General features: G+C 39.2%; 1 protein-coding gene across 3 annotated transcripts in view; it reads right to left on the bottom strand.

Moving 5' to 3' along the window:
- Positions 1–691: 691 nt before the first annotated feature.
- The window catches only part of LOC136875489 (protein dimmed), a 236,830-nt gene continuing 217,142 nt past the window's right edge, over positions 692–20,379 (bottom strand). For all 3 annotated transcript variants that reach the window (XM_067149032.2, XM_068228057.1, XM_067149033.2), the window contains 4 exons: positions 14,819–14,986; positions 12,402–12,607; positions 4,812–4,948; positions 692–1,632 (listed from right to left, as the gene is read on the bottom strand). In XM_067149032.2, the coding sequence (XP_067005133.1) occupies positions 1,500–1,632; positions 4,812–4,948; positions 12,402–12,607; positions 14,819–14,978 (636 nt within the window). In that variant the 5' untranslated portion in view covers positions 14,979–14,986 and the 3' untranslated portion in view covers positions 692–1,499. The remainder of the gene's footprint in view (positions 1,633–4,811; positions 4,949–12,401; positions 12,608–14,818; positions 14,987–20,379) is intronic.

Below are 20,379 nucleotides of genomic sequence, written 5' to 3'. Positions count from 1 at the left end.
GTAGTCAGGTGTTTTCCTTTCAAGAAAATGATTTAAAAGTCAGTATTACGTAGAAGTGGTAGTACCGTCTCCCACCAACAGGCAGGAGGCACCGTGAGTAATTCTACCGCAGAATACAAGTCGCCATTTATCTTACAAAATATTAAAAATACTACGTACCCCCAGATCTAGCCCCCCCCTACAAACTGTCATATGGGCCCCCATGGCTCTTTATGCTTTTTTCAATCGTGAAATTATCAGCGTTTCGTCCCAATGTAGCAGTGGGTTCATCAGTTGGATTGCTACACCTTTCCAAGACGCTGGCGACTAGTGCGCCGTTGAGACACCACTGCAAACCATACGTCGTTAAAAGCGATGTCGAAATAAATGATTTCGATTGTAGTATCTTCGTCTTCGACTCAGGAATATCGTTACCATAATGAAGTTATAGAGCACTTAGCAGAAAGAAACTGCGCTGTATGATGCAAATGCATTGCTCCTTGACGCTAATCCAGCTTTTGATTTGTCTAACGGTGTAAATGCCAGAGTCAGTGTGTGTGTGTGTGTGTGTGTGTGTGTGTGTGTGTGTGTGTGAAAATGTATATGAAGAATAACACATTCACCATTTATAAAGTATATGACGATATATATATATATACTTATTTATTTATAATTATACATTATGTAATATGTAAGAACGTAGTTCCTTATGGTAACCAAAACCGCATATGATGTACTTGTTGTATATGTATTCAATGAATGATTATTGTAAATAAATAACGGAATTAAGAGGTCTTCATCTCGCTTTTATGGTTAACTCACAACTAAAATCATGAGGAATGCATGTATGAACATTATGAAGGTGTATGAACCAGTATATCCAATTCATTTCCGGATGTAAATAAATGGTTATAAAACCATATTATTCTGACGCTCAAATCCCTCCATTCACTATATTTTTCAAGCCAAAATAATTCATATTATACAGTCAATACTGCTTTTTCTTACATCAGAACAATCAAGAATCAGATCTGAAATAAGTAGGATTTACGACGATTGGCACTGTCTCTTACTGCTACAAAAAAGCCGATGATCCCTCATTAACATCATCGTACCACCAAAATACGGAGTAACATTGTTAGCATAAGAGCTGTCCATTTACGTCCTACAACGGAGGCCGAATTCAGCTCTTCAAACCTTAAAATTTCATGATACTCAGTTTTCATCACACGCTATACTTCTATTGTTAAATTTTACCTAACAGATCAACCCCTTCAGAACTATACTGGAAAGCTTTGCCGATACCATTCCGTTTTCTTTAATTGTCTGCTGGTAACCACGTATGTCCACTTTGTAGAATACTTCCAGTTAATCGATATCTTCACACCTAATTTCTTTCCACTACGAGGTAAACTCTGAGGGACTAGCAACGCCACAGGCACATTTAAGTTTCACCTAAAACGAGTGTTTGTTGAGTTACAGTTGAACAAATCCTCTTGCTACTTAACACAAAGCGGGTGTCACGCAGCATTTTCAAGATTCTCCTGATAAAGCGAATTATTATTCGGTTCCAGATCTTCATCAGCTGCAGGTTCACCACCGCTGTTGTTTCCATTGCTGCTGTCGTTCGAACCGCACTCTACATCTAGGAACCTGGAACACACAAATCAATACAAAATCCATCAACAACACACTTCCTTGTTAAAGAAATTCAAATGCTGCGCCGCAATATCAATATTGTAGGAAAAAAATCTTATTTTTATGTGGATAACATCGCACAGAGGTATAACAGGCAACGAATCACAAGATCACGCAGCGAAAGAGGCAACTTGTCTTCCAAACAACGCCCCTCAATTTGTCATTATACAATCTGATGTCATCGCTTACATCATAATCAAACTATACGAGTGATCTAAACTTAACTGGATTAAAACATCCACTAGCAGCCTCAAAAAATCAATATGATATCTACGAGAACATATCCTCTCCAAAACCTCACCAAACAAGAACAAGTCTTAATCTCCCGACTAAAGATAGGACACACCAAGATCACTCACAACTATCTCGTAGAAAGGAAACAACCTCCCACCTGCAGTAAATGTAACTGTTCTGTCACTGTCAGGCATATCATCTCAGAATATCAACTGTATCACCATTGGCGCCAACACCACAACATACCTAAGGAAATGTAAGTGACACTGGCTTCTCCTGCATTGAGTCATCAAGTCATCAACTTCCTCAAGGACACTGGCTTGCACACCAAAATCTGATAAATTTACTTACATTATATTTATTTATATTTTACCTCATAATTACAGTACTATTAATCTGGAATCACCTGTAAGAGTCGCGTTAGGATATTTGAGTTAAAGCGGCTATAAAGAACCCTATTAAAATATCCAGCTTGTTGCATTTTGAAATTATAAAATTATTTCATACGCTCACGTAGCATAAACGAGTTATTTCGTTAATTTGTTCTTGTTTCATTACTTCCCTTTTCTAGAAATCCTTCGAGCCCTCTCATTAGAATCAGTGTACAAATAATTGCCCTTAGAACACTTCTGTTTACTACATTTAACTAGCTGAAGCATGCTGAACCAGGGTAAATGTTAGTACTCCTGTTGGGTCATCTGAGGTTGATGAGGACGTCATGCCTAAGAAGATGTCCAATTTTCTTCGCTTTTCTGATACTATTAGAAGTTTCCTAGTTGATTTTACTTCCACAGGATGACCAGAAATACCCCCCTTGACGTCCTATGGTGGAGATTTCCCTCCGGTGTCGGAAGGAGTTATCAATCATTCCAAAATGTCCTCCATTTGAGAGAATCACAATTACAATAGCTATTTTAGCGCATTTGCCGTTCAGAACGCTTAACATGGAAGAATACGTTTTAGCTTTGCCAGAATATAATGCAAATGTCCAAAGGGCTCATTTATTTTAATTTCAACATAGTGGATAGGTGACAGAAACTGCCTAAATATAAATCCATTGACAGGTTTGTCGGTAGTTAAATAAAATTTGTCTTGTTCAAGACTTCTGTAATCCAACAAGTTGACTGCTTCACACACTGACTGTGTCCACTAAAGAATTTGTGAACTGATTATTAATGATTTTTCTTCCATTATGAAGAATCTTTTTTCCAACTTAATATGAATTTCACTGTAGCATAATACGTATAATTTGAAATTAAATATTATACGAAATGAAATCAATATATGAGTGCTTTTAAATTTAATTCCGCAATGTCTAACATTTTTCTTAAATATCCTAAATTTTGGAGATCCACATCCTCTTTTATGTTTATGACAACTTTTCACCCTGTTCTTACAGAACTTTATCAATGATTGTCCTTTACGTCCAGCTAGTTCTTGTGAGCCTTCTCCAGATGGTTGCTTCAAATCTTGCGTTTAGACATTTCTTCCTGATGTCCATATTGATGTGTTTATTTAGCAGAATATTTTCTTTCTGACTTTGGAAAGCTTGTTTCGCCACTGCTATATTATGTTTTAAAATTTAATTACGACATCCTTCTCAAACCTTGGTACTTCCTCCAAACTCTCACTGTCTATTCTTACTTTTATTTTCTTCAAATTTCTGCTTATCGATTTATTTTAAGGTTTAAAGTTTGTATTGCAAAGTTTGAACCCAAAATATTTGATTTAACTCTTTTGCAGAGTCTGTTACCATTGGTATATCATCAGGAAAGCAGATACAGTGGATATGTGAACTGTTAATTTTGTTTCATTTTCAATTGAGGTTTTTGCAAATTATTTTGTTCGAGGTGCCTAAACACCTGTAAATGTAGGCTATTACTTTGTTAATTATGAGTATTTGGTACCCAGAACTTATCGGGATTCAAATAATAAACATCGTATCAAGAAGGTAATCATAGGAAAGCCTACAGGAGGAAGACTGATTGTGAGAGAAGAGCCATGAATAAGAGAGTTGAGTGACCTGGAAGAGAATCTTCTCTAGTGACTCACAGCTTTATAGATGCACGTGGTGATCAAGAAGCCGACGCTGAGTTTGGCATTATTTCAACATTCTTGTATCTCTCTCTCTCTCTCTCTCTCTCTCTCTCTCTCTCTCTCTCTCTCTCATTCTCACATATATGGTGTCCACCCTATTTTAACCAACTACAATTCCGATAGTATTAGGTTTGAACGATAAAGGGAATCTTTCATGGCCTTTTCCTTTTATATGGCCTTTATTTTAATCGTTCTGTTTATTTCTTGGAGCAAGAATTATCAGCTATGTTAGGGAAACATGGCAAGCCACTTCTAGCCTAGCTGAGATTGAGATTTAATTTCTCTAATATGATCGCAAGGTTGAGTTTTAAATTCGTAGCAGAGCAGGGAATCGGACCAGTGGCGGTTCGTGACATTTTACGCCGGCAGGGTTGTGCAACCATCTCTCCGCCCTCCCCAATCGGTCCAGTTTTCACTGACCAACGCCACTATACTTTTATAATAATAATAATAATAATAATAATAATAATAATAATAATAATAATAGTAATAATAATAATAATAATCCTATCAGGCTAACACCTACTGCAATCACGACTACTATGGCAATGCACTGTTCCACTGATCACAATCACAAGTGATAATACTGACATTCACGAAAAAAAAAACAACAATGAACGCCCAAACTTCTCTCTCCTTGCTCAAAATTCAAAACATGACGACGTGTTTAACACAGCCTAGAAATAGTGCCGTCTCTTTATAGTACTAGTGGATTGATAGCCACCGTACTAACCATCAGGCCAAGGCAATATCCCTAGTAAGTAAGTAAGTAAGTAAATACATTAATCTAATTTTTTTCTTACGTGTATGGTTTCTCCTCTCCTCGCATCTCGCAGATGACATTCGTCAGCGCCATGATGTAATTCTTGGCCAGGGTCAACGTTTCAATTTTCGATAATTTTCTCTCCATCTTTACATGCGGGATAACTTCTCGTAGTTGCTGAAATAAACCGAAGCATCAGGAATCAACATTAATACTGAGAAAACTACTCACAACTTAAATTGACAGTTCATACTGACACAAAAGAAGCATTTTTACATATTGTTAATCTCTCAAAGCCACATATAAGGTAATTTTAAGCATGTTTAAAAGTTGGCAACACAGAACTAAGAACACAAGCAGAACAATATATTACATAAAGGCCAGAGGAAAGACATAGCTGCTCTTAGGCACGCTCGTCTCGTATGCTCGAAGGTATGGAACACCAACGCAGCCCATCGAGCTAGATAGATGCAGTAGCTTAAGTGCGGCCAGTATACCGTATTCGGGAGATAGTGGGTCCGAATCCCACTGTCGGCAGCCCTGAAGATGGTTATCGGTGGTTTCCCATTTTCACACCAGGCAAATACTGGGGCTGTACGTTAATTAAGGCCACGACCGCTTCCTTCCCACTCCTAGCCCTATCCTCTTCCATCGTCGCCATAGGACCTATCTGTCACTACTGACATGTTATCGAAGTCGCATTTAGAGGAGAGCTCTGGTATGACAGAATTTCTTCAGACCGATGGTAGTCGAAGGGACGTTTTACACTTAGTCTAATACTTGAGATAACATTAGAGAATGACAGATAAAATGTAATGATATGAACATCCTAATAAGAATCGTATGGCCTCAGCTATCGTGTACAAGCATTTTAACTTGACGTCATCTGGGCTGCTTGCACGGCAATTTTGACGTTCCGTTTTACTCTATCAGATGGCAAAATAACCTGGATCTCTATTGGGCGCTTAATGTCTGAGTTTTAATTTTGATACGTAAATACCAATTTGTAATTACAGATCTTTTACATGAATGAATGACATGTGGCCTCAGGAGAGGCCTGGTGGAGGTCTTTTGATCTGACTCCCGTGGGCGACCTGCGCGTCGTGATAAGGATGAAATGTTTATGAAGACAACACATACACCCAGTCCCAGTGCCAGGGAAATTAACCAATTACGGTTAAAATTCCTGACCGTGCCTAGAATCGAACCCGGAACCCCTGTGATCAAAGGCCAGCACGCTAAAAATTTATCCATGGAGCCAGACATATTTTACATGCCGACGTCGTACGAAATGGAGTGTCAAATGGACTTTTTCCCGCCCTTCAGAAATCCGATCACCTCTGCCGTGTTTCTTTTTTCTTTTTTTCTTTTTTGTTAGTGGCTTTACGTCGCACCGACACAGTTAGGTCTTATGGCGATGATGGCATAGGAAAGGCCTAGGAGTTGTAAGGAAGCGGCCGTGGCCTTAATTGAGGTACAGCCCCACCCAGCATTTGCCTGGTGTGAAAATGGGAAACTACTGAAAACCATCATCAGGGCTGCCGACAATGGGATTCGAACCCACTATCTCCCGGATACAAGCTCACAGCCACGCGCCCTTATCCGCACGGCCAACTCGCCCGGTCTGCCGCGGTTCAACCGGCAATCTTGCGATCCGGAGACCGACACACTGCTACTGATCCATAGAACGAGCCATGAACATCATACAAGCAACTTATTAATTCTATGGCATTAACGTTCTCGTGTATGTATGTGTGTGTTCGAGTCAATATTATACCGAACTACTTGTAACTCATTTTTGTACTCAAAGATGTGTTGTTGGTATTTTAACATTGAACATGTTTCTTAGATCACATAGTATAGGGTCGAATTAAGGTGTCAAAACGCGTGTTTTGGAGAGATCTATCAAATGGAAAAAGAAAATTTTGTAAATCAAATCCGGTCCAAATATTATTCAAGAAAAAACCCGTAAAGAGGGCAATTTTTCAAAAAGATCTTGTTCCACAACACCGACGTTCATTTTAAATATTTCAGTAAATAGGTTGATCCTTTGTTAAAAAAGGTGTGTGCTAGATTTTCGAATTTCAAAAAACTAAGGTCTCCAGTTCTATTTGCAGAGGATCATCTATGATGTTACAATAACGTTACCAGTGGTAGAGTTATTCAGCCACTGAGTTTCCGGTTTGAGATTATGTTATCACGTGAGTATGTCGTGCGCCATTATGCCGCCAACATGTAAACGTCGTTTGGTTGCAAACGAGATGACGCCACTCGAAATGATGTACTGTATAATACAGTATATTTTAGCACTCACAGAGCGATACTTGTATCGGTACTCACACAAAAAAATAATCACATGTTAAGGATATATCAATCACGATTCCGGCAGCTGATGAAACCTTCGACATATATAGACATCATTAGTGAGGAGTTAGAGAAACAAGCGAAATCGTTTGAAAAGAGAGAAACTCAAATACACCTGACAAAAGATGTATTTATTTGTGTATAATTATGGTAATAAATATTGTGTACATTGTAAACAATCTCATGGTTTACTTATCCTTCATGTCCTAAAAGTTCACTTTTCCACATTTCGTTAAGGAACATTTTCAATATTCAGTTGCTAGTCCAAAGGATTAGAATTGTGAATTTTTTTAATAAGGGAAAACACAGTGCTTAAAAGTAAGTGACTGTTCTCACGACATTTTGTGACCCTGGTTATCTCAGAAAATGAATTAGACGTAAGACACTGGGCGTAGCATAGGTTCGAACTCACGAGCTCTTTACTTAAGACATTACCATAGACGAATAAGCTAATGAGCTCATCCTACACTCAATTTATTCTAAAATACGGAAGATTTACTATTGTATGCACAATTGCTTGTTAATATGGTGGAAGCGGTTTTCAATAGTTGTTATACAGCTAGCAAATTAACGTAGGCCTACTCATTGACCTGCTAATCAGTTAGGAAGAATTACATTATATAGAAATAAGGTTGTACAGTTAAGAAAAAACTAGAATTTATCCATATTAATGTTGAAAACATTTCTACAACAAACGTAAATTTAAGGAATTTTCTCAATTCTACCGAAAGTTGAAAGGCTAAAGGATCCGGGAAGATTTCAAATTGTGAGTCCTGGATAGCTCTATCAAACAAACAAAAACAATCAAAAATCACTTCCGGCCTAAATGCAGTTCCGGATTGTTGAAATATCTTCATTTCTACTCGCTTACACCGCGTTTAGGACAACAACTTATACCATTGAAACACCAGCTTCGTGACACATCCATTTATTACGAGCTGTTGACTACAACTGACTTTCACACACACACACACACACACACACACACACACACACACACACACACACACACACACATGGCAATTCAAAAACGTCCAAAGAATAAAACAAACGAAGATAAACCAATCGACTAAATTAATATGAATTACCAACACATAACCTCAATGTTGTATTCCTAAAATATGTACAAGATATGATACATGACATTTTATTTTTATGAGAAAACCTCAACATTCCAACACGGATAAACTACCTAAAATCGCGTGTTTCTTTACTCGTTTTCTTTTTTGATTCAAATCCTAGCCAAATTAGTTTATTTATATAATTATTTCTGTAATGTGTTCCTTGGTCCAATATCCTCAGGATTTTTTTTTTATTTTCTAAAAATGTCCACACCGAATGTAGTTACAAAGGTTTAAGTGAAACTCTGCATTGACTAATATTAGCGCTCGTAATGGTGCTTAAGTGCAACAATCCATTGACTAATATTAGCGCTCGTAATGGTGCTTAAGTGCAACAATCCATTGACTAATATTAGCGCTCGTAGTGGTAAGAAAAGGGAAACTGCTAATGTAATTGACCAGATAACGATGATTAAGAAAAGAGGATTGTAATTTTTAGGAATACATAAAGAATATATTCTCATACTTTATTATATAGTTTATCTACCTAACAGTCGTACCTCATATCCCTAGGATGTTTTCCACATTGATTTGCTTGCCTGAAGGCCTATAACTGTGTGGATTTTTCTGAAATTCAGGATATAAGACGTTGGTGATAGTGGTGGTGATTATCGTTTTAAGAGAACAGGCGTATTTATAGGAAGTACAGTTCGGTTATCTACATCTAGTAATCGAAAACCATTTGTAGGTATTTCGTTGTAAGGAAGTATATATGAGTCAAATTCATAGGGAGTAGTAAAGTCTGTATATTCATAACTTTATCAACTGTCTCCCCTTCACATCACCAAGAAGAGAAAAAGGAAAGACGTCCGATTCCTCAAATAACAGAGGTCTTGATAAACATGAACAACATTAAAATAAAAGATACATCAGGATTGGAAAGTAACAACATATGATCATATGAGTGGACTCAATTAGATGTCCCTTGTTCGCCAATCTTCGCTCCCAAGTTGAGACTCCTTGGGGTATAGAGTCCAAGTCAATTCATGATCTCCTACCATAAAAAGTAGATCTATCGTTATACAGTACAAGTAGATCAGGTGACGAAACTCACGAGAAATGGTAAACACGTGTTTGAAAACTTCAAGGACTTTCTCTATATAAAGTCTTGTTGCCCTTTTTATAATACCTTGGGGTCAAGCCAACATGAGATTGCGCCAGGTTTTACTGCCGAATACTTTTCCAGATGCCAATCCTATGTGGAGGGATATATTCACTAGTCTACTACATGTTTCTGCGGTGGATTTTAGTGCAATGTGTTGTATGTAAAGGTTTTTCTTTTTACATCGCACCGACACAGATAGGTGTTATGGCGACGATGCGAGAGGAAAGGCCTAGGAGTAGGAAGGAAGCGGCCGTGGCCTTAATTGAGGCACAGCCCCAAAATTTGTCTGGTGTAAAAATGAGAAACCACGGAAAACCATCTTTAGAGCTGCCAACAGAGGGGTTCGAACCCACTATCTCCCGGATGCAAGCCGACAGCTGTGCGCCCGTACGGCCAAATCGCTCGATGTATATGTAAACGTTAAGACAGGAATTAACCCGACGCGGCTAAAATTGACCCCAAAGTCCTCTGGATACGCTGACTACAATCAAGGAATAGGACATTTTCTCCATGGGGAAAAATGCCACGAAAGTAGTCAACTACTTTTACAACACACGCGAGAATTTTAAAGCAGCTACGGAAAGCGTCTTTCGTTATGTTCATAAGAACTTCCACCAACTGAATTGATGAAATATTGTAGTTTTATTTTTAGCAATTTCCTTAGTCAATGGAACGAAAAAGGAAAAGAACATAAGAAAGTAATATTTTCATGGTTAGCCACAAAAGGAAAACGGAAAGATACATGTTGTACTAGAACAGGGATGGCAAAACTTTTCCGACTAACCTGTCAATTAAGGTCTTACATATTATTTTTTACTGTCTAGTGTCAGTAGCGGCAATTGAGAATTAGAGGTTGGGGGGGGGGGGAGCGGGCGGGGTAATGTACAGACAAAAAAAGTACTCGTGTTTGTGGGATGGGGTGGGGGTGGACGGAGTATATACACCAAAACAGAAGAAAACAAACCCTACAAAGTGATAAGTGTCTTGACGCTCTCTGAGTGAATTTCGACAGAGAGGTACTTGCTGACAGTTTACCAACTTAAGGCGACACTCCGGAGATCATTATTTCTTTCTTAATCTGTTTACCCTCCAGGGTTGGTTTTTCCCTCGGGCTCAGTGAGAGATTCCACCTCTACCGCCTCAAGGGCAGTCTCCTGGAGCTTGAGACATTGGGTAGGGGGATACAACTGGGGAGGATGACCAGTGGCTCGCCAAGGCGGCCTCGCCTGCTATGCTGAACAGGGGACTTGGTGGGCGATGGGAAGGGATAGACAAGGAAGAGGGAAGGAAGCGGCTGTGGCCCTAAGTTAGGTACCATCCCAGCATTTGCCTGGAGGAGAAGTGGGAAGAAGTATTATCTACCTAATTACGAATTTACATTAAGATGTGAATTAAATTTCATGAAAAAATGAAATTAAATATTTCAAAAAAGTAATTAGGAAAAGCTATTAATTGTATATGATAGAAATGTTCGTGATATATTTTCTTTTATGTACGTGACATTGCCACACAGTTTCGTGAAAATAAATGCATTAGGACTTTAAAATCCCTAGTACATGAAAAAATTCTGCAATCAAAAATTCCATACGCAGTTTTCTTAATATAGCTGTGATACATAGGTCTATGCCATACACATTTTGTTACATTTGGCAGAATATTATGAGAGAAAAATGGGATTTAAATGTAAAATTACAGTTGGCATACAAAGCATTATTACGGTGATTAACAATATATTTTTATCTCCGGAGTGTCGCCTTAGGTGCGGTAATAATGCAGTTGTTTTTAGATTCTTATTCAGTACTATACAATGAAACTTTCACCAAAGGAACAATACTACACATGCATTAGAATTAAATAGAAGATCGGTGTGGTTATATAATTAAAAATCAGTTAATATTTGACTACACACGAATAATAATAATAATTTCGTGTGGCTATTTCTAGCCGGGTACGGCCCTTGTAAGGCAGATCCTACGATGAGGGTGCGCGGCATCTGCCATGTGTAGGTAACTGCGTGTTATTGTGGTGGAGAATAGTGTTATGTTGGGGACAGCACACACACCCAATCGCCTAGCCAGAAGGATTAGTCACAGGCGATTAAAATATCCGACCCAGCCAGGAATCGAACCCGGAACCCTCTAAACCGAAGGCCTCAACGCTGACCCTTCAGCCAATGAAGAACAGACTTATTTATCGAATACAAAAATGTTTGCAAATCAAACGTACGAGATCAAAATGGTATAATCACCAAATCTGCAGGATAGGATTACAATCAGGAAAAATGTTCACACAAGGTGATTTTGAGGAAGACGATAAGAAACCAACAGGGCGTACTTGGTCTGAGGAACAGAAATCACAACAATGGATAATAATAATAATAATAATAATAATAATAATAATAATCGTATGGCCTCAGCTACCGTGTGCAGACATTTCAATTTGACGCCATCTGGCTGTCTGCTCGTCAATTTCGACGTTCCGTTTTACTCTAGGCCCACTGGATGGCAGACAGAGTAAACCGAAACTCTCTTGGGCGTCTATGGCTGAGATTTAATGAATTTTGTCGGGTAAACATCAAATGTGTCACCAGAGATCTCTTTTACACGCCGACATCGTACGACATGGAGTGTCGGATGGATTTTTTTCCGCCCTTCAAAAATCCGACTACCTCTGCCGGGTTTGAACCCGCTATCTTGGGATCCGGAGGCCGACACTCTACCACTGATCCACAGAGGCAGCACAACAATAGATGAAAATGAAGGACTGTTTGGCAAGGAGGAAAGCTTAACAAATATTGATTCCGCATGGTCCATTCGAGCAGAAGAAGAATATATTCTTTTACCAAAACAAAGACATTGTTCTGCCAAAGCAATATTGCCAACTTATACCTCTACAGGAGAATTCTATTCAATCATCCTTAAGATACTTACAGATACAGTTGAAATCCGAACGTTTCATATATTATGATTCATTTTAATAACACTTCATCTCCCTGCAACAACCTCATTAATATAATATTGGATACAAGATGGCTGCTCACCTCGAAGGCGTCATTCAGACTGTGCATGCGCATGCGCTCTCGCTCGTTGCTCTCCAGACGCCGCAGATTGCGCTCCCTAGCAGAGATGCCTGTTTTGCGCCGCCTCCCTGTTCCGCTGCTGCCACTGCCGCTGCTCCCTTTACGTTTGGGCCGCGTCTGTTTCCGTGAAGGGGAGGGGCCCTCGCTGCCCGAGCTGTCGGAGCAATCTGGAACATCGCCACCATCATTAGATCCGTGAAATAGAAACACAACCATGAACATTGCGACACTTTGTATAATAATAATAATAATAATCGGGCTGAGTAGCTTAGACGGCAGAGCACTGCTCTTCAGAGCTCAAGTTACTGGGTTCGATTTTGGCTTAGCCCATTGGTACTTGAACGATGTCAAATAGGCCTACAACAGCCTCGTGTCGGTAAATTTACTGGCAAGTAAAAACATCCCCTTTGGGACAAATGCCGGCCCCTCAGTATCTCGCAAAAGATTAAACGTAGATAACGGGATGTACAATAATAATATAAAAATAATGCTAATAATAATAATATTATACGTAGGGAGAGGGTTCTCCGTGTTTGGTCACATTACGAGGGCACCAGAAGCCAGATTACCAAGAAAACGTACAGAGAAACTTTGGAATCTTAAGCAACAAGTAAAAAAAAAAACCGAAATGGAGTGGACCCTATGGCTTTTTTAATGCCGGGAGTATCCGAGGACATGTTCGGCTGGCCAGGTTCAGGTCTTTTGATTTGACACCCGTAGGTGACCTGCGCGTCTTGATGAGGATGAAATGATGATGAAGACACATACACCCGGCTCCCGTGCCAGCGAAATTAACCAATGATGGTTATAATTCCCGACCCTGGCGGGGAAGAACATTGTGACATCTTGCAATAATTTTTAAAACACTGAACTCTCAGTCCTTAACGTGATCCGTATAAAACTGCCCATTTTAAAAGAGATTTTCCATTGCCAGAGACATCTGATACGATCATTATGGTCTGAAGTAACGAGGATACACACGAAGGTAGCAAGGAATGCTTCCTTGTTCGAGTGGACCGTAAAACTGAGGCTTTCTTTGTTTCATTTCACTGAGGCGCTATTATAGGCCTATGACTAAAACATTCTCTCAAGTTAAATACAGATAAGTGGTAATCTATGATTTTTACGAGAAAAATATATCCAGTCAATTATCATTACCAAATTATTTGTTGAATGTCGATCAAAAGTTGGACAGAGATTACTCTAATATTTAATACATGTCAACGGTATTGGTACACAACACATAAATTTGCACTTGTTAATCAAAGATAATGCTATTGCAAAAGTTTATAACGCTCTAGTGTCACCGGGGCTGTACACCATGAGTTGGCAGTGATGAGTGTCTGGGATTCATACATGTTTACTATATAAAAAAAACCCATGGCACAACTGGCTCGAATGGTCTTGGCCTGCCAAGTGACCGCTGCTCAGTCCGAAGGCACGAGGTGTCTTGTGGTCAGCACGACGGATCCTCTCTGCCGTTATTGTTGACTTTGTATACCGGAGCCACCATCTCACCGTCAGATAGCTCCTCAATTGTAATCACGTATGCCGAGTGGATCTCGAACCAGCCCACAGATGCAGGTAAAAATCCCTGACCTGGCCGAGAATCGAACTCGGGGCCTTCGGGTAAGAGTAGGCACGCTACCCCTACACAGTGGGGCGGGCTGTTTACTATATACAATGATAAAATTATAAGCACTGCTTTCTTATTGGTCCAGATAAACCAACTTTAGGTCTATCGGACGTAGCAGCGCCGCCTATAGTATTAAAAGATGTTCTACTCAGCTAAATAATCCTGTTTTTTGGGTCGAATTGCCAGCTCTTCTTTACCAGCAGTGCTTCCTTGAAGCTTTAGAGACAACTTCGTGAGTTGAAGGAGGTCGCTTTGTTGGCATGTAAGTGTGTAATTTAAAGCGTCGTTTTGTAAAACTTCACTATCAAAATGTTTCTATCATGCAGAAAGTTGTAAGACGGACGCACAGAAAGAAGAAAACTTTCTAAGCGTCTGACACTGACAAATGTTAGAGAAAATCGTTTTCTTGTAAGGATGTCAGTAAGTGTTTTTCACCTTCTCTAAATCTTATGAATTAGAAACTACAAATATACTGCTAGACTGTAATGATGCATTGAATGGTGTAAATGGAAGGGGAACTGGCAGAATGTTCTTGTTATAAATAAATAAACAGTGGGTCATTCTGTTGCATAGAGTGGTGATCATTTGTGCATTGCCTGACTTCGGGTGTATGTTTGATAAGTATTCTTTAAACATCCTAGACACGCAGTATATTCAAAGTGTTGAATATTTTTTCTTAAACTGTACTAGTCGACAACGACCTGGGGTCTAAGTGAAGATAACGTATACTATTGAAACTCACCTTGTCTGATCTTGCCATGTCCTCGCTTGCCACCGGAGTCCTGGTCCTCAGAGCCAAGTTGCATATCGTCCACTTCGATCTCTTCATCCTCTTCTCCCCACAGAAGGTCCGGGTCTGGCGAGCCGCTTTCCGAACGAGACATCAGCTCGAACGACTTCATCGTGACACCTGAAATAGGAAAGAAAAACAGATGAGATCTTTCGAAATTGAAATGTACTCCTTTTTGGTAAAAACATTTTTCTTCATATCTGTAAAATTAGATGTTTCGTACCAGCACACACACACACACACACACACACACACACACACACACACACACACACACACACACACACAGAGTTAGTATACGGGTTTGTTTAGCCCAATGTCCCTAGCCACTAAAATTAAACATCATATCGAACCCCCTTCCACTCAGTTGACCTCCCGAGGCTGAGTGGACCCCGTTCCAGCCCTCGTACCACTTTAAAAATTCCGTGACAAAGCTGAGAATCGAACCCGGGCCTCCGGGGATGGCAGCTAATCACACTAGCCACTACATCGTAGAGGCGGACTAAAATTAATTTCAGTTGAATTGTATTTTGATTACTTTTTTAAAATTGTAAACATGATGTGGTTAAGTGTAAGAGAGAGACTAGAGACGTAAATTTTCCTCTGAATAAGACAATAGTAAATTAAATAAATGCATTATAAATAAATAAATAAATAAATAAATAAATAAATAAATAAATAAATAAATATTGCATATGAAGACATCCATAGCGCTAGAATGAAGGAATACTGGGCTAAGAGGAAGAAAAGGGCTCACCAGAGTTAAGAACCACGTGGTCCATCGTAGGCCTAAACGAAGAAGAAGAAGAAGAAGAAGAATAAATACTGCATATAAAACAATCAAAAATAGCAACAATTTATTTATCAGTATGAACTCTTTGAACCTATGCCTTTGAAGCGCCTTTTTCTCAGCCCTCTGTACTGGGAGCCATCTACTGTGCTTCCACCATGTCGGTAATAAGGCAGTGTCGGCAAGACGCTGCAGTTGAAAAAGTTTGCACTTTATTGTATCAATGAAAGAGTGACCTAGGGCTCGTATTTGGTAGTTAATCTCCGTTGGCCAGCAGCCGACAGCTCCGTTATAAGAGCGACATTCCTTTGAAATTGGCTGATGGGGGCCAAGCGGTCAGTCGCATGCAGTTCGCACGCACACCCACTCCTACCCATTACACGCCGTTAACCCAGGGATGTCCACGGTTAATGCAGATTCACTCATTGAAACAAATAAATATGGATTTTGGTATATTGTAGCGTGTTATTGTTATTATAGAACGGGGGATATTTTCTAGGCTTATCGACAGAGCTGAGAAGGTTATTACTATTTATTATATAATCCGTTTAACATCTAGGGTTGGTGGTTCCCCGGTCTCAGCGAGGGATTCCACCTCTACCGCTTCAAGGGCAGTATTCTGGAGTGTGAGATATTTGGTGGGGGATACAACTGGGGAGGCGTCCAGGTGGCCTCACCTGCTGTGCTGAACAGGGGCTTTGTACAAAGATGGGAAGATTGGAAGATACAGGGAAGGAAACGTCCGTGGTTTTAAGTTACGGTAAATACCATCCAGGCATTTGCCTGGTTAAAAGGTGGGAAAGCACCGAAAACCACTTCGAGGATGGCTGAGGGCCCGAGGCTGAGTGGACCCCGTTCCAGTCTTCGTACCACTTTTAAAACTTTGTGGACGAGCCGAAATCGAACCCGAGCCTCCAGGGGTGGCAGTTAATCACACTAAACACTACACCACAGAACAGGACGGGAAGGTTGTTACTAGAGAAAATCAGAATTGAGAAGTAATCGAGTAAAATAAGAGAATTAATTGTAACGAATACATTTTCAATAATTTTTAGGCCTACCTGAAAATGTTTCTTTCTATAGAATGTAATTTTTACTCTTAATTTAGTAACTGAAATAAAATTGTAATCGTTACATTCTAGTGATCGATATAGTACATCCCATGAAATGAGAAATGGGAAAAAATTGAGTGACGACGATAAAGACGAAGAAAAATATGTTTTCTAATATAATTCAAGAAATGTATTAGTTCTGAAGATACTAGCTGCAAGAGAACTGAGATCAGAAGGACGGATTATTTGGAGTGACTGCTACACTCCACAATAAACTAGAAGTTATGCTGTTGATTAATGAATGTAAACTTGATAAATTTACAACCTTGGCTCCCTCTTTAGATCAGTGGCACAGTGTCGGCCTCCAGATCCAAGGGTCACGGGGTTCAAAGAGATAGTCAGATTTTTGCACGGCGGAGAAAGTCCCTTCGATACTCCGTCTCGTACGGTGTCACCTTGTAAAAGATTTGAGAAATGACACTTTTGGTATTTACCCGACACAATTAATTAAAACTCAGCCACAAGTCGTCTAAGAGAGATCCGTTTTACTTTGCCATCTGGTACAGAAAAATGAAACTTCAAAATTAACATACAGCCAGCCTAAATAGCATCAAATAAAACTATCTACAATACGGTAGTTGGGACCATACAATTATTATTATTATTATTATTATTATTATTATTATTATTATTATTATTAGGCCTTAGTAGTGGTAGTAGTAGCAGCGAATGCTCCCAATATTGGAAGACGTTAAGCAAATAACTCAATCACCGAGCTCGATAGCTGCAGTCACTTAAGTGCGGCCAGTATCCAGTATTGGGGAAATAATGGGTTCGAACCCCACTCTCGGCAGCCCTAAAGATAATTTTCCGTGGTTTCCAATTTTCACACTAGGCAAATGCTGGGGCTGTACCTTAATGAAGGCCACGGCTGTTTCATTCCCACACCTAGCCCTTTCCTGTCCCATCGTCGCCATAAGACCTATCTGTGTCGGTGCAACGTAAAGCAAATTGCAAAAAAAAAAAAAAAAAAAAAACCTCAATCATTTCCTCTGTGAGTTGTTCTTGTTTTTCCAAAAGCTTTTCATTCTCCCTGAGACGGCTTGTTTACGTTCTGCCGACCACTTTGGTCTGTACTGTTCTTGTTGTAGTTCCTCTGATGTTACTTCCCAGTTGTTTACTTTATGTTTAAAGATGTCTCTTCCTAGGATGTCTGTTGGACTTTTGTTTGCGTTTTTGAGGTCCTTTCCACGTTCGTTAAGCCAGGGTTTTTTCCTTGAGCGAGGTTATTATTATTATTATTATTATTATTATTATTATTATTATTATTATTATTATTATTATTATTATTATTATTATTATTATTAAGATTATTATTACGATGAAAGCAAAGGAGGACTTTTTAAAATTATCTCTTAAGGCATCCATTAGTATGTATCAGACGTCCTATACTGGGTCAGAACCAATGATCTTAGGACATGGAGGCTTACACTCTACCACTGATCCACAGAGCTTTCATTTAATTATTTATTTAGTTTGGTTGTTCTGACATACCACAATTCAATCAGATCACTTTGCTTGCGCGTTCAAATGGGCTTTGCGAGGCGGTGTTAATAAATCTGCACGTGGCTTGAAAGCACCACGCGAAGAAGAAGACTTGCATTACAATGCGAGTCCAAGCCAACTGTACCCATGCCACGTGGAGCATTTCCGTAAATAGCCGATCGCCTACCAGCTACCGATTCCAAGAAATCAACATCAAACGTAAGCACACCGTGGGGTTAGCCAGTGCCACCGTAGCGTACTTGCTATGGTGCGATCCGGTCACCTCGGAGGTTCGTTTTCAAACCCCTCACCCGGAGAAGCTTTTTATTCGAGTGGAGTTTCTCAAGCCGGTCTTAAGCGACATACAGGTTTAGCATCATCGCTTCGCAAAAACTATTTGAATTCGCTCGAAGCAATCAGATTAGCGACACCAACGAGGAGGTCCTCCGTCATGCAAGGATATCTTGTGTGAAGTCCTTACCCTCAAGAAAGCACAGGGAAGCAGTCTATTTCGGTTACATCCACTAAAGCTTGATACGACTTGTCATATCGTAATAGGGAAATGTGGATGTTAGACAAAATTATCTTGAACGCGGAACATCCAGCACTGGTTCAATATCTGTGATACAGCAACCTTCTTTGAGGTGAAAGAAGGAAATTGATACCTTATTCATAGTTAACGGGTCACATTTCCCAATACCAGTACCAGTTACTTACTGAATATGTCGGCAGCTGGTTACAACCAGATCAACTTCTCACCTAGAGTGTCACACTTCAAATCTTAGTACTTATCAGATTTTAGAAGTGGAAAGTCATGTTTTCGTGATCCAGATTCCTCGTATAACAGCGATCGCAGTGCCACGTTAATTATAACTACAATGGTCTGTTTTACTGTTACAAGAAGAGAACGCTTTTGAGTTTTTATACTCAACCGATTTCAATATGTCTTTAGAAAGATTATTATTTCTAGGTTATATATTTACCGGCACGTAAACGATCTCCTGCAGGACAAAATTCCGGCATCTAGGTGTCTCCGAAATCTGTGAAACTAGTTATTGGGAAGTAAAATAAATACAACTATTATTATTACTATCATCATCATTATTATTTGTAAGTTTCCAACGGAGGCAACTTAATTGTCTTTAACAAATTTTCAAGCGTTTATTTCTAAAACCAGCTTTAAGATACTCTATCTGGAATCGAATCGAGCCCCAGAGACTCGATAGAAAAGTTAATAAGGAAGCTGACCAGACATACATTACTCAGCTGTGTTCAATACTGCAACCAAAATGCATACAATTTCTGAAGGAATGTTCAGTAAAACTGTGAACCTAGGATTATAATTTCGGACAATGGCCTTTAAGTCAGAGCCTTTATAACAACAAAACATTTAATCCTGGAATAAAAATACAGGGAATTCGGAAGTTTCTTAGAAGTACCTCAAGAAACGCTCTTCGATCTATCACCTTTCAATTAAATCGATACATTCACTCCACATTCTTTTGTTTTCTAAACAGGTCAATTGTTAATTTGTTATTATAAATTCATTTTAAAGTCCTTTAAAATCGAACATTATGATCATAACTGATTGTCTTAAATAGAAATACTACTGAGTCACAGCTTTATTCTCATATATAAAATTTTATTTATAATTTAAAATAAAATTTCTCATTATTCGACATATTTCAGAGACTGTTACCCACTTAAGATTAAAGTAGCAAATTTTTCTTGTGTAATATATTTCCCTTTACGTTTTTTTTAATAATGTGCTTTACGTCGCACCGGCACAGATAGGTCTTATGGCGGCGATGGGGTAGGAAATACCTAGAAATGGGAAAGAAGCGACCGTGGCCTTAATTAAGGTACAGACCGAGCATTTGCCCGATGTGATAATGGGAAGCCACGGAAAACCATATTCAGGGCAATTAAAAAAAAAATTAACGCAGGCATCGATATCCTTAATATCTGCTATACATGTGTTTCATTATTAATAGAAGTGAACAATATAACTGAACAATATACAGTAGTCCGTAAATATCCATGAAAGTGCGTCTCATCTCAAGGAAATACGACACCCTGTCGCTGCAACACATCAGACAGCGTAGCTAGGCGGGTTGCAGTATCAA

This window comes from Anabrus simplex, chromosome 6, assembly GCF_040414725.1.
Source record: "Anabrus simplex isolate iqAnaSimp1 chromosome 6, ASM4041472v1, whole genome shotgun sequence".
In the NCBI taxonomy this organism is placed as follows: Eukaryota; Metazoa; Arthropoda; class Insecta; order Orthoptera; family Tettigoniidae; genus Anabrus; species Anabrus simplex.
The sequence above is the reverse complement of the archived record's forward strand: the minus strand, read 5'-3'. Positions and strand labels throughout refer to the sequence as shown.